The sequence below is a fragment of the Saccoglossus kowalevskii genome, chromosome 6 (genome assembly GCF_978046115.1).
Source record: "Saccoglossus kowalevskii chromosome 6, keSacKowa6.1, whole genome shotgun sequence".
Taxonomy (NCBI): Eukaryota; Metazoa; Hemichordata; class Enteropneusta; family Harrimaniidae; genus Saccoglossus; species Saccoglossus kowalevskii.
The window spans coordinates 33,881,665-33,897,054 of NC_140646.1; the positions used below are offsets into that span (position 1 = coordinate 33,881,665).

Sequence of the window (15,390 nt, forward strand, 5' to 3'; positions counted from 1 at the left end):
CTTAGAAATGTAGTTTACAATATAATAACTATTTATTAATACCGGGTTAATATAATGAAAACATTGTCTCACAAAACAATTATAGCATTAGACAACCTAAGTACAATTACTAGCCCTTAAATAGGCCATGATTCATAAGCAGGTTGGCTTTTATTTGGGAGAGCCAATGAAATATTTATAAATGGTATATTCTAACTGCCCATTGTCATACATGGCTATTTGACTTCAAGTAAACCCTGGTTAATTAAATATCTCAAACTTCCTCACCATTTAATGTGAAACTTGACAAAGACAATTTTCTCACATACTAGTACTAAATGTTATGACTACAACTTCACATATGCTTCACATATTGATAACAATCTTGCTACGTGTTTTACTAATGGTCGTCAGCATACATAATGTGTTTAATAAGAGTGTCATGAAGGCAGTTATTTGAGTAAGACAGTTTCACGAGTTTTAATAAATTTATTTGCGTCTTTTGTTTTCTTGCGGAAATCAAACAGAGGACCTTGCATGGTTTTCTCTGCAGCATATAATTTCTCCCACAAGACCCTTGATACGTTGTACAAATCAACTACATACCCGAACCAGCCAGGTTTGGAACTATATTTCCATGACCTCGTCTGTGAAAACATAACAGCAACACAACGGCACCATTAAGACATACAAATATCATCATAAAACATTTCAACACACTCTATGTTATCACCGGTGTTACAATGAATAACTTTGCAGCTTAGCGATTTAGAGATTTTCACTTTTACTTTCACAGTAATTCATAATTTCAGGCAAATTCTCTCAGTGTGGTTTACGGGAAATATTATTGTTCTGACAAATGGTGTGGTGTTCAACATCAGAAATAGCAAATATATTGTTATCAATAATATCAAGACAATCATAACTGGTAACTGCCTGATCCAGCCATGATTTACTATCCCATGACTCGTTCGCGTACTAAGTATAAGAACCCGATTGCAATAGCAGCAAACACAATTAACAACACGTATTCATCACATACACACACAAAACGTACCATATGTTTAGCAAACAGTGAATTATTCATATTACCAAGGTAATTGTAGTCACCCACGATAACGTAACAGCTAGTATTTTGCTCATCTAAAGTGGATTTGATTGCTCCCATTTTATCTAACTGCCCCCATTTTCTGGGCTTCGATACAGTAAGTAAATATTAAAAATAAAACATTTTTTTATTTTAACCTCTATGGATACACACTAATCAAAAGACAAATATGTGCGTGTAGGTAGGCTTTAAATTTCCCCCACCTCACGATCAAAACGTGGGGCATACATTCACAATTCGAGATGGTGAATTGTTCGATAAACGATTTGGGCGTTGTTTTGCAAAAGTAGGCGTGGTTTCTGAAATATTGGCGTGGTCATGTTTTCGTAACTTGAACTTCGTAACTTGACGTCTGTAACTTGAACAATTCAGCATCTCTCATAATTCGCAGCTTCGATAATTTAATAATGATTGAAAGACCAAAATCCTTTAAATGACCTGACATAATCGAAGTTGTGGTTGTATGAATGAATCTCCCACATATACTTAATGTCATAATGCATGTTGAATGATTATTACATTATATGTTGATGTTACTGAAATGTTCTTATAACAAAAAGCCTCGAACATTTTCACTCGTGATTGAACTTAAGTTATAACATTTGAATTGGGTTTTTCTGAGTATCGCCACATTGATTTAACATATAAACATCATTAATTGTATTCAGTAACACATCAACAAACATATATATGCATCACAAACTCCTCTTAGTTATATTATTCGATCTTCAGCTCGTTTACAATTATCTTGGCTATATAATACATACAATATTCAAAAGTATCATTCGTCATAACTCTAGAAAAAAAATATTATTGGTATAGACTTAGCATGTTTGCTAATGCGCTTTAAATGAAAACAAAGCAATTATAAAGTGGATAAAACATTTTGAAAATATTATTCGTCACGAGGAACTGGATGAAGCAAAAAAACGGCACAATATTAGACAATGTAGACAATATTAGCTACATCATCAAAGTGAAATTAGGAGACCAGTACAAATCGTCTTGGAAGGAGCAGCTAAATTCAGACAAAAATGAAAACACTAAACTTAACATACAAACAATTTAAAATAAACTATGAATTTGAAAATTACCTAAATGAAATAAAAAAAAATTTTGCTTGCGTAGAATGTTATCAAAATTCAGTCTTAGTGATCACATTTTTAAAATTGAACTGAGGAGAAGGACTAAACCAAAACTACCAGCAGCAGAAAGAGTCTGTCAAAATGTGATCAAGACGATATGGAAGATGAAAAATATCTTCTTTTGAGCTGCACATATTTTGAAAAAGAAGGTAAAATCTTACTAAAACAGCGAAATTACCTTCAGTGAACAAATATGTAACGTTCTTAAAAATTATGAAAAATAACATTGCCTTTTCACTATATCTAAAAAAAATACAAAGCACCACTTGTGTAAACCCCTTGGTAGGGAAAATCTTTACTTTGATTTATCTACTGTATTTTTATTACTTTCCGATTTAATTGTAGTTATTAGACCTTTGAAATTTGTATTTATTTTTAGTTGTATTATTTGTCACGTGTCAGAGAAACAGTTTGTCATCTTTGACAATAAATCATCACTTTCTGCTTATTGCGACAACGTGAAAACAGAATTAAACTATTCCATAGTAATAAGTTTGTATGCACCAAACCATTCAATTAAATGTCATAAAACTCGCCTTAAAATCAGTTTCAATTATTCACACTTACCCTAATTACAATTTGAACATAAAATGGAAAAAAACAAGACTTTATTACACATTGTATCATCACATATATTTGATACATGTCACATGTGTAAAGTTTGCCAGACACACTATTCTATCACTGGTGTGTTGCACCTATCAATATCTGCTATAAAGTCGTACTTTTCCATCTACGTCTGTAAAGCCATACTCCAATGCCAAGTTTCCTGATGATAAAATACAACCTGTTTTCTTCATAATTTTCGGGTCTGTAAAGATAGGTGAATTTATAGTGCCAATATATATTACAAAATTTAAACTTTGATTCCAGATATGTTTGCAGTTCGAATGAGAAAGGAAGTGAACACAAACAAATTGTCATCCAATTACATAATATGTAGTTGCAGAACATCCCTAAAGAGGTTTAAGTAATTGTTATCAAACGACAGGGTAAATCTAACAGAAAAAAATCTGTAGGAGCGGATAACTGTATCAGTGAGGCGAGGAGATATCCAAGGTAGGCCAGAGATATAATGTGTAGTACCAGCATAGCAGGGGTACCTAAAAAAACTTCTTTTGTCGTTTTGTCAAGTAGCGTGTAATTCCTTCCCCTAAGGGACTACAAAACAAACCTTCCAATCCTTACCAATCTGCTTCCAAAAGTTCTAAATTAATTGAACCTTCATGCAGGCTACTGAACCCAGTAAGGTCTGAAAGACCTGGAAGAAAGAGGAACCTGCTGGCAATGCATGCATAACCCTATATGGTGAGAATGAAAAAATCTTCGGATTGAAAGGCAAATCACTTGTTTCCCCAAGTGAAAAAACAATTGCAGGTGGATGTTTCTCTGCTTACAGATCCAACACGTCTACAACACTGACAACTCTTCCCTCAACCAGCCTATTTGGGGGGAAAGTAGTAGGTACAGCTTTACAGTAGCCTCAATGTGTGGTGCCTCAATAGATTTATATACAACAAACATTAACCTTGGACGAACAATGCTCTGTGGGTGACTTGTTGAGACAAAATGGTGATAGGTTCAGAGCTATGAGTAGTGCATTAGTCACATTTGAAACATGTTCTTCCAGTGACAGTTCGTTGTTGGGAATGCAGTTCACTTGAACAGCATCCAGAAATCATGAGGAATACAGAAAATGTAACTGTGGTGTTTTTGAATCAGCACAGACATAGTGACGCCCCGATGTAGGAAGGGGTCACATTGAGAGTCTTATAGTGGAAATGCATGTTCCCAGGCCATAAAAATAATAAATCACAAGTATTGGAGTTATTAGCTCTCTGGTAAATGTTAATTAACACCATGTCTGAGTTGTATAATTTAAATACGTAGATAAGTTAGTAACCCAAACTTTAATTGACAGGTAACATTTATGTTGTTGTTTGAATATTCACATATTAACAAAATTAAGCATGTTGCAAGCTTGCTTGTTGCAAACTTTTGGCTTTAGCCACTTGCCACGTTTGGAGAATTTGGAACGCGATAACAATCAAAGTTCGGTTCACTGTTGATTGAACATCGAGGTATAATTTGATATATTGAAGATAATATTTGGTAATCGTAGTCCTAAATAACTATTAAAAAAAGCTAGACGTTTCGAGCAATGGCTCTTTATCGATAGCATTGCTTCTATGCTATCGATAAAGAGCCATTGCTCGAAACGTCTAGCTATTTTTAATAGTTATTTAGGACTACGATTACCAAATATTATCTTCAATATATCATACTTATCAGTCCGAGCAGCGTTTATTTATTTATAAACTACTATTATTGAGGTATAATTTGGATGTGGTCATGCGAAATTGAACATGGTATAACTCGATGTTCATAACTTGAAAAAATCAGCATTTCAGCATGTCTGACAAATGATATATATAAACATATTCAGAAACAAGAAAAAGCAAATCAAAATTGTATGAGACGTTTTTTTAGATCCACTAAATAGTGGATAAAAAAAATTAAATTTGTTTAAAGCTGGGGAGTCGTCACCTGTGCATGCGTCAGACGGCCATAGCGTGTCATTGTTAACAAACAAGCGTCTACCCATGAGCCTTTGCGTTTTTAGTGTGTGTTGTTTTCGTCGCTTGGGACTCAATTCCCGCGCGTGCACAGGTGACGACCATCTCGCTTAAATATATTCAGAATAAAATACGTTACTTACCGCTTGCCAGGTGTACGACTCCCTTGCCAATATACTCGGCACTTTCTGCATTTTCAAATAGTTTCGTTGACTGTAAAGTTGGAGTAGAAAAAATCCAAATTTACATTCTGTGTATCAAAAAGTCCAACAATGGACGAATGCAATGATTTTATTGTGTGACTAATAGATAGTGGTATGATAATGATATGAAATTTAAATGAACTGCAGTAGACCATTTTCCGTTCATGGCGAGATCTCGCGTTAAAACAGGACACACAAAGGTGATAGCGTTGTGTTGTTTCTATTAGGTGTTTTGAGCAGATAATTAAACCTTTGTTTTCTAATTATACGTGAATAACAATTTCATTTATCACGTGATATTATGATGACATCACTATGCTATTAATTGGGTCAACGAAATTGTTATTATTATAACAGGTATAACAGCATTGCATAAACCCTAGAAATTAGAAAACATTAGTGCTACACACAATCAGTTAACGCTTGTTTTTGTTACCAGGTATTCTTTCCCACCATTTTGGACTCGAGTTAACATATCCATGACCATTTCAGTTTTCACAGCCCCAGGGTGCAATGAAACAGCTGCAACGTTGTATTCTCTCAGCTCGTGCGCACAGTCACGTGCCATTCTGTCAACCTGGAGAAGTTCACATCTATTCAGTTAAAGCCATGATTATTGACTTGAATTGATTATTGAATTGAATGAGTCACGAGTCAATTGTTTAAGCAATATCGTAAACTACTCTTTTTAGAATATAAAATACCTCTAAATACAGTATTTTTCATTGATTCATGCTGAATATAGACAATTTGGAAGACATCCATTACACACATATACGCAATAGCATCTTTTCGTATTTAGAAGACGCTACTTACACAACAGTATGTATCATGTTCTTTTTATTGGATCATTGCGTTGAACCACATGACGACGATTTGTTATGATAACTGGTATGTATGTCTGATTTTTTTAATTAGTCATATTCATAAAAATAAGAATGACATTTCATTCCCACTGAAACCTTATCAGGTATGTGCATTATCACAAATCATCATTAAAATCTAATGATTGGTTTATGATATTGGTTGAACGGACATATATATACAGATACCTACAGATAGATACCTACACAGATGCAACGACTTTCATTGTGTGCCTTGCACACAACAATCAAATACACATTTGTCATATGCAAATTACTGGCCCAGGCCCGAATATGATGAACAAAGAAAAGACTTGATAGTCAAACCGATAATTCAATTAACAAATTTCTAAAGAACAGCATTTCCAGTTGTATTTAATTAGATTAGTGGTTCTTGATATAACGGTATTCAACAGCCACATAGATTTCAAGAAGAAATCAAAAATAATTCTTAACATAAATATGCACGAACAAATATTCGACAAATTAAATTAAAAATGTTGCTGAGGTCAATCCAATGCAACTGCACTGTCAATATCAGCCATGTACATCAACTAGAGTCATAGAAGAATCATTTAAGTATTTTTATTGTTTTGGTAGATAATTTTGGCAGATCGGATTCTCATTCTACACCAAAGTAGCTACACAACAAAAATCAAGTCAAACGGTTCAGCGTTGCGTTGCCAACATCCATCCACCAATATGCGTGACATAGCATCATTTGCATAGTTTCAATCAATTCTAAAAAATGGGGTTTATATTTACCCCGGCTTTTCCAACACCAAAAGCAACGCTAACAATGTACGTCAGTCCCCCTGGTGACGAGATGTTGATAATCAAACCCTGTTTTGCTGGTACCATCATTCTTGCTGCAAATATAGACGCAACGTAATGGCCTCTGACGAAATAAAGTAAACACATGATATGCTAGCCTACTCACATATTTTCAGAATGAAATATATTAATGCGCAAGTTGTGTGTGTTATGATGTTTAGTAATTCCTTAATAGAAGGATTATATCACAGCTAGGCTGGTCTGCACCTCTAATCAATATCACAGGGAATAGTTCATACAAATGAACAAATAGCTAAGTTTATGAAAGATAGAATTTTTTTATCATACCAACAATAGAAAACATTTAAAAATGGTATTAAGTTATGACAGAAACACACACATGTAGGTATACCATACAACATCGTCGTAACACGTTGTATTTGATGTGGGTCCCATGCGACATATACAGCGCGTGCAAAGTTTACCCACTCAACGACTGTAGCGTTTTAGGACTAACTGAAAAAAAATATTGATTGCATGTTTATAAAAGGTACCTGAGTCCCACTTTGTTCACAGTGTTCCAAAAGCCAGGATCGAGTTCCCAGAATTTGTTTGTTGGACCTTCGAGCATAGCCTGAAGAAAGGGAAAACAAATAAAATGTGAGATTATCATGCATAGTTAATACAGACTCGTTCATCAACTTGGTCAAGTGGTGTATTTAACGTCACTTGCCAATACAGTATGTACCATGGTTTTACAAATGTCGATTACCATCTTGGTTACATTCAATAAAAAATGGCAACTCTTCTTGTATAATCTCAACATCGCTATCATAAAAAGCAAGAGAGAGATAACCGTATAACACTCACACACACACCTTTTCATGATACTACTGATAAAGGGCCAGTGCCCAAAACTTCTAGTTATTTTGAATAGTTAATTAGGAAAAACCAACTATCGCCTTATAAATAAAACTCACTTGAACACCTGAATATGCATTGTTAACCAAGAGATCCAATCGTCCATTTTGTTCTTTGTTGATTTTATTGAATAATTCTTCTACTTGTTTATCATCTGTGTGATCACATTTCACTGGTATACAGGTGCCACCACGTTCTTCGACCTGAACATAATGACAATTTTATGTGTTTGCAACACTGTGTAACACACCAATCAATACGTATTCAGGTTGATTAACGGTAATACCACATTACCTTATTAAGTGTTGTTCGAGAACTGTTGTAGTTCATCTGATTAGCCATTAAAACACATGTAATTATGATAAAAGCATAAGGATTGCGTATCTAAAGTTTTAAAAACCAACATTTTGATCCAAAATGAAAAACTTGCAAATAATCATTAAAACGACACTCCGACTGTAAAAAAAACATATCTTCGGTCTGAAATTCGAGATAAAAAGTGATTAATCAGACATAGTGCACACATATAATGCAAATGCCAGTGTAAGCATGGAAAGGGCAGATAAAATGCAAATTTGGAGCATCTTAATGTTAAAAAAAGTACTTGACCCAAATATATTATGGTTCCGAAAATGACATTTTGGTTAAAAAAAATTGAACCTCTCATAACCCTATAATTATAAATAGATATTAAACATCTAAATCATAATCCAAGAAATAATTTATATTTCATAATTTCATATTTCACCATCATATTTGATTTTATTAAAAAAATAAACATGCAAGTCCATTAATTTACCCTATCTGCTGGATTATATAGATTATAATGTGGGGCGAGGTTCTTCAGGGTTTTGGCTTATAAATATTAATGTAGTAAATGTAAGTACCTGTTTTGCGGTTTCTTGCAAGGATCCTGGTAATGGTGTGTCATTTGGTGTAAAGGTTCGACCTACAGGATTACAAACAATATATACATTTTGCGCTATCCAAATCGACCCAATGTGCAGCCTCCTATGCTTACATGGTGTATCATAATAGTGGTAACCGACATGGGAAGGCCATAAATAGTTGTGAAATCAGGTCAGTGCCTTTTTCCACGGTGCTTTGGGTGACCTCACAAAATCACTATTGGGTAAGGAACCATTCTTCTCAGTCGTTTGGGTCCCAGAGTAACGTGTTATTATCAATATGTCAAGCTCAATATCGGTCTTTATACTTTCCATTTATAGAAGGCAGCGAGTGAATTAGATTAACAATAAAGCATATGACCCTGGAAGAACAAGCGACAGTGATGTATATATAAACGTACCTGTTATGTAAACCGTAGCTCCAGCCTCTCCTAGTTGTAATGCAATTCCTTTACCGATGCCACGACTGGCACCAGTTACTACGCAAACTTTACCCAATAATGGACGTGACATTATTTTGTATCTCGCAATCTGTGTAGCGTAATACGTGTCCAAATGTCGTCCAAACGTGACGTCTCACGGTCAAAGGTTGTAGAATGGGTTTAACGCACTATTAAGGTTTCAAACAACTAATCGGCCGGTCAAATGCCCATTTCTCCGGGTTGTTTGTTTCCATCTTTTTTTAGTATTTGTTTGAGCTGAACAACGAGCATTTTGTTTTTATCTTTGGAACTTTGGAAATTTTTTGCACACCTACACATTAATAACATTGGTGGTATACAACCCAGGTGTGTTGTTTGAGGAGAGTCTGTGTAAAAATGTTATTCGACTGCCCGAATTCGGCTGGTTAGAATCAGAATGCTTATTGGTTAATTGGTATTGGTATTAATTAAACCATGGATAACACCGAATAACAGAATAAAGTTATTGTGATGCATGGGAGCAACGCTCTTATTTCAACCAACCAGCTGTAATTCAAACGCCCTCCTTTTATCAACTAGGTCATCTTCGATCATTTATTCATCATGAATGCCTGCAGGGTGACAATTTACTATCAGGTACTCACTGCAGTCCGTGCAGTATGGGGAATACGAATTGATTTACTGTAGGAGGAGCATTGTACTAAACTATCTAGTTTCAAGTTTAGCGAATTTGATGTTGCAGGGATTTTCACTGGGGTTTTAGTCATCATATTCATTGTGAAGAAGTTCCCCTGTGACCCAATACCTTTACAAATGGGTCAGTGTGACGATATTTTAATATTTGATCTTGCAGAAATGTATTTTTGCGTTTATACAAATTTATTCATCAGTCGTTGTTCTTTCTTAAGTTCATCTAATTTACATTCAATGACAGTCAGCCATATTATGATACTCGCTACACTTAGGGAGTTCTCGGGGTATAAATGGGGCAGTCATGTGGTTTCAAGTTCAGTACTGTGGTAGATTTTGCTTAGAACAGCAGCTGGATGGTATGGGCGTGGTCTTGCACTTCGTGGTGATTGCTTGATATTTTCATGGCTTTGCCTTCTGCCTATCCGAAAGTCAACTGGCTTTGTGCACCGGCATCTACGAACGCACCAACGGAAATGGTTGTGTATTGGTCGCCTAAAGTACCTTAAAATTACAGCCACTTTGACTAGTGTATTACCAAGTCTATGCTCAGAAGTTCTGCAGCCTGCTTCGTTTGCAGTGTGAACAATGAACTGTAGTTAAGTAATTTTTGTATAGCAAATTACATTTATGCCCACCATTTTACGCTAACTACCACATTGCCCAGCGTATTTGTATTTGTGTATTTAGCGCTTGCTATGTAATGAATTGTTGAATATATTATTATAATTGACTGATGCCCTGTAGATGCGAACCATACGTCCCTCTGGTATTGCATATATGTATATATTCTATCTAACTTCAATAAATGAGTACGTTCCATTCTCGCATATACGTAACTCTTGTTTGTTTTTGTCGATTGTTTGTATCACTCTGATTGACTGGGTGATCGTCCCCACGTAACCGTATCACGTGGCATCAGTGATCTTTTCATTTTTTTGTGATTCAGTGTTTATTCATATGTAACAATGATCAGTCTATGCATTCCAGTATTGCTTGAGACTTTCATGAACCTGTATTTATCAACCTTAAGAATATTACTGTCGCACGCAATGTACTATTCCCGTAACAACAATACAATATATCAAATCGAACTGAATAAAGCTCTGAGTACATAAATTCGAAAATCACATACAGTAGAATATAATAAAATAGGAAATATAATCATAAACGAATAACATTCTACTATACTGTTCAAAAGTTCATGTAGTCAGGTAAGTGATGTCTCCCGCTCAACATACAACTTTAACATATTTACATGATACGTCTTCACTTTGTCACCTACCCTCACTCGATAATCGTTTTCGCCTATTACCTGCTCCACCACATAAAGACCCTTCCACTGCATCAATAGCTTGTTGTTGTCAGTTGGCAGCAAAATTAACACCTTATCTCCTTCCTTAAGCACTCGTTTCTTCGTTTTTCGATCATAGTAACACTTGTATCGGTTCTGTGCCTTCTGTAATTCCTCTCGAGCAATCGCTAAAGTCTGTTCTAACCGATCTCTCAACTCAAACACATACTGGTAACTATTAACTATCTAAGGAGTATCGCTCTTTGATCCATAACTCTTTAAGGATCTTCATTGGGCCTCTAACCGTTCGACCATATAACAGCTCACATGGGGAAAAACCAGTTGACTCCTGTGGTACCTCTCTATATGCGAAGAGTAAAGCACTAATATACCAATGCCATTGCCTTGGTTGTTCATGGCACAACCGCTTTAACATCTTCTTCAAAGTACCATTAAACTTTTCCACCAGTCCATTACAAATGGGGTGATAGGGCGTAGACATCAGTCTCTTAATGCTGAGCAATCTTGATACTTCTGCATGCATTCTGACACAAACTGAGTCCCCATGTCACTTAGTACTTCTTCTGGAACCCCCAATCGGCTATAAAAGTCAATCAACGCCTCGGCTACAGTCTCCTTATCCATATTTTTAAGTGCAACGGCCTCTGGATACCGTGTTGCATAGTCCACCATAGTTAAGATGTATCAATGACCCCCGTCACTGGCTGGCGTAATTGGTCCAACCAAATCTATAGCCACACGCTTGAATGGCATATCAATTAAGGCATCTTACCTAATGGGGCCTTCACAACTGATCCCTTTGAAACAGTCTTCTGGCACACATCACACGTCCTACAAAAACTGGTAACATCTTGATGTAGCCCAGGCCAATAAAATCTAGTCACAATCCGGTCTTCTGTCCACCAAATATTGAATCATGGGCAATCTCCATAACACGAGTCCTCAACAGTTTCGGCACAACCACGTACCGTCTTGCCTCCTGGAACTGAACGATCCCGATACATGCGATATAGCAAGCCTCCATGTACCTGGAACTCGGTTGTATGGTGCCCTCTCACTTCTGGTTCTCTCTTACTATAATACTTCTTCAACGATGTGTCTGCTTGCTGCATCTCGATTAATTTGTCTTTTGTTACATGTGCTCCAGTCTTTACATCACACACTTTGAGCGGCTTCACCTTACCAGATTTCTTCGCTTGCGCTCTGGTTGTTACTGCTCCACTCACATTCCACATTGGATCCGGGTCATCTGGTGGTCTTGCTCCGGGCACATTCCCAACAATTAACTCATAGATTGGGTTCTGCACACATAATGCTTCAACCGTGCCTTTCAAATATGGCGTATCAATTTCCACCATGGCGACTGGAACCTTTCTTACAGTATGATCAACCATCAATATATGACCCATTTTTTTTGTATACTGGTCATCTGATACCAAGCTCTTCTTGACTATACTGCCATTACACCCAGTGTCTCTCAACATGGTCACAACTGTGTCACCAACCTTCCCTTGACCCACAGGCAAAGTCCTCCACAACGCCACTCCATTCCATACATGCACCATTCACAACCTTTAACTGCTCCCCCGATGCTAACAACAAATGGTCCTTCTCAATCATTTTAGGCACATCACTGTTAATTTGAACAGCACATCTAGCACTGATATTAGACTCCCCTTTAACCACTGCAGCTGCACCAGTAGTAGTACTGGGTTTGACACTTTCTTTCTTGACCCTTGTGTTGTCCACTACGGCAGAACTTAGCCACATGTCCTATGGCACCACACTGAAAGGCACTGTTCACCTTTGTCATGGTTGACATCAGTAACGCGGGATGGACATTGTGCTGCTCGATGACCAACACCCTGACATACATAACACCGGATACTACTACCCTGTCCCACATCAGTATTTCTAATGGCAGTCTTATTATCGGTACGCCTCACCTGGTCCTTCGTGTATAACTGTCGACCATGTGCCACTAGGTACTGCTTTGCTGTTACTGCCAACTCATCTAAATCTTTGGGTGCTCTTTCTTTAAGATAAACTGCAAGATATATTGTACAGGCACCAATAAACTGCTCCTTCACCATCAAGTCAGTAACACCATCATATGTTGCTGCAGTGCCTGACAACTCAACCCATTTAGCAAAATAATTCTTAAGCCGCACAATTAACTGGTCAGGACTCTCAGAACTTTCAGGTTTAATTTCACGGAATCGCTTCCTGTACCCATCCTCTGTGAAATCATACTTGTCTACAGCGCCACCTTCACACAATCATAGTCAACTGCATCAGTCAACAGCGCACTCAATTTTGTGGCCCATCCATGTCTATGTCCATGTCTGTGTCCAACTCGCATTCGTTGCAAACCTCTCAAACCACAATAAATAACTATCAAGTTCGTCCTTACCACCAACAAATGCAGGCAACTTTGGTTATTGTGCATCCCTGACCACATTTCGTTGACCGCCAAAATCAGCCTGTTGGAACTCCGGCATTGCTGCTTGCAGCTCTAATCTCCTCAACTCAAATTCTCTTTCGCCTGCTTTCGCTTCCAGCCGTAACTTTTCCTTTCTTTCCTCAATCTCCATTTTCCTCACCTCTGCTTCTATTTCCATTTTTGCCTTTCTCTCTTCTCTCGCCGCTTGTCTGTCAGCCCGCTGAGAATTCAGTTGCTCCAAAATAAATTTCCTTTTGTCTTCTCCAGTCATTCCCAGTTCATCCGCCCATTCCATCAACCCTTGTTTCGACATATCTTTCATCTCGCTGGCCATGTTGTCTTCTATATGTCTTCACTGCTCCCGGACGAGCCCCCAGATGTCACACGCAACGTAATATTACCGTAATTGGTATAGTACAGGTGTGATGGTTCAAATACCAAAATGGCAACAGTAACATAAAGACTTCCCTAGCGGCGATGATAACATACGAACACGGAGCCAACAGATGAGGTTTCAACTGGTACTGGTATTATTATACTCTGCAAACATCAAGTACAATAACGCTACTAATACTACTCCAATAACTAGATACTTAAACTCCAATACAATTCAACGAGATCTCGGATCTGAACTCAGTGCTGAACAACTCCCCTATATATACCCCCACTGTCTATAAATAGACCATTACATCAGCATACATAATGAGTCTGGAACTTACTACAAATTTCTAGAATGTTCCATTACCTTCTATTGCCTCCTACAGTGTTCGATTACCTATTCAACCAGTTTCTAAAAAAATAATTGAATATTCCACCCAGACACAGTACGGTTCTAGAACATTCTCAGTGAAACGGAAGTGGTAAATAAGTCGTATGCGACAATTACCCTGTGCTAACAGTTGTCTGCACTCTACCAATGTCAGCATCTTCTGACAGATCATTGGAGATGAAATGCCGAAGGTATTTAGATGTATTTAATTTTAACTTCTCAAACTTCCTCATCATTTAAAGTGAAACTTTACAACGCAGAGTCTATCAAATGCAGTTAGTGTGTCTGTATGTCTGTCTGTGTGTGTGTGTGTGTGTATGTATGTGTGTCCGTCTGTTCCACTGATATTTCAAGAACCATACATCAGTTTTTGATGTAACTTGGTGCATAGATGCTCTGGGCCAATACGCAGATTTGATTAGGTTTTGGTAAAAATACATGCATATTAATTACCTAATTTGCATGATAATCAGCTGATTTTTAGCTGTTCCATGACTGTTCCACTGATATCTAAAGAACCACTCATTGGATTTTGATGAAACTTGGCACACAGACGCTCCAAACTAATGCGCAGATTTGATTAGTTTTGGGTAAAAATCTGTGCAATATTAATTACCTAATTTGCATAATGATTAATCAATTTTCGGCTTTTCCACTGATATCTCAAGTACTAATCATCACATTTCAATGAAACTTGGTACATAGATGTCATAGGACACTGCACAAACCTGATAGTTTGTAAGGTAATATCAGTAGATATTAATTACCTAATTAGCATAATTAATTAATTTTCACCTTTTGATATTTTTGTAGTAATTGTCACATTTCAGTGAAACTTGGTACATAGATGTCATAGGACACTGCACAGATCTGATAGTTTTTAGGGTAATATGAGTACATATTAATTACCTAATTTGCATAATTAATTAATTTTCAGCTTTTGATATTTCAAGTAGTAATCATTACATTTCAATGAAATTTGGTACATAGATGTCATAGGACACTGCACAGACCTGATAGTTTTTAGGGTAATATGAGTACATATCAATTACCTAATTTGCATAATTAATTAATTTTCAACTTTTGATATATCAAGTAGTAATCATCATTTCAATGAGACTTGCTACATAGATCTTCTAGGATTATGCAGAGACCTGATTAGTTTTAATTGGATATTAATTACCTAATTTGCATAATGTTCCACTGATATATAAAGAACCACAAATTGGATTTTAATGAAACTTTTAAAGAGAACTATGCAGAAACCCAATTAG

The 15,390-nt window shown here is 36.6% G+C and overlaps 1 protein-coding gene across 1 annotated transcript; it reads right to left on the minus strand.

The window, feature by feature from the left end:
* Positions 1-2,818: 2,818 nt before the first annotated feature.
* Positions 2,819-8,990, minus strand: LOC102800816 (dehydrogenase/reductase SDR family member 1-like). The gene is made up of 8 exons (XM_006816858.3): positions 8,879-8,990; positions 8,457-8,518; positions 7,629-7,772; positions 7,203-7,282; positions 6,640-6,772; positions 5,448-5,588; positions 4,952-5,021; positions 2,819-3,043 (listed from the first exon to the last, which is right to left on the minus strand). The coding sequence occupies exons 1-8, from the start codon at positions 8,988-8,990 to the stop codon at positions 2,934-2,936; spliced, it is 852 nt and encodes a 283-aa protein (XP_006816921.3). The 3' UTR covers positions 2,819-2,933.
* Between the last annotated feature and the right edge of the window lie 6,400 nt (positions 8,991-15,390).

Coding starts and splice junctions, on each gene's coding strand:
- LOC102800816 (XM_006816858.3), bottom strand. CDS start 8,990: ATGTCACGTCCATTATTGGGTAAAGTTTGCGTAGTAACTGGTGCCAGT. Junction 5,022..5,447: donor ATGGTGGGAAAGAATACCTG/GTAACAAAAACA, acceptor CCAACTTTACAG/TCAACGAAACTATTTGAAAA. Junction 3,044..4,951: donor AGTCGTACACCTGGCAAGCG/GTAAGTAACGTA, acceptor CTATCTTTACAG/ACCCGAAAATTATGAAGAAA.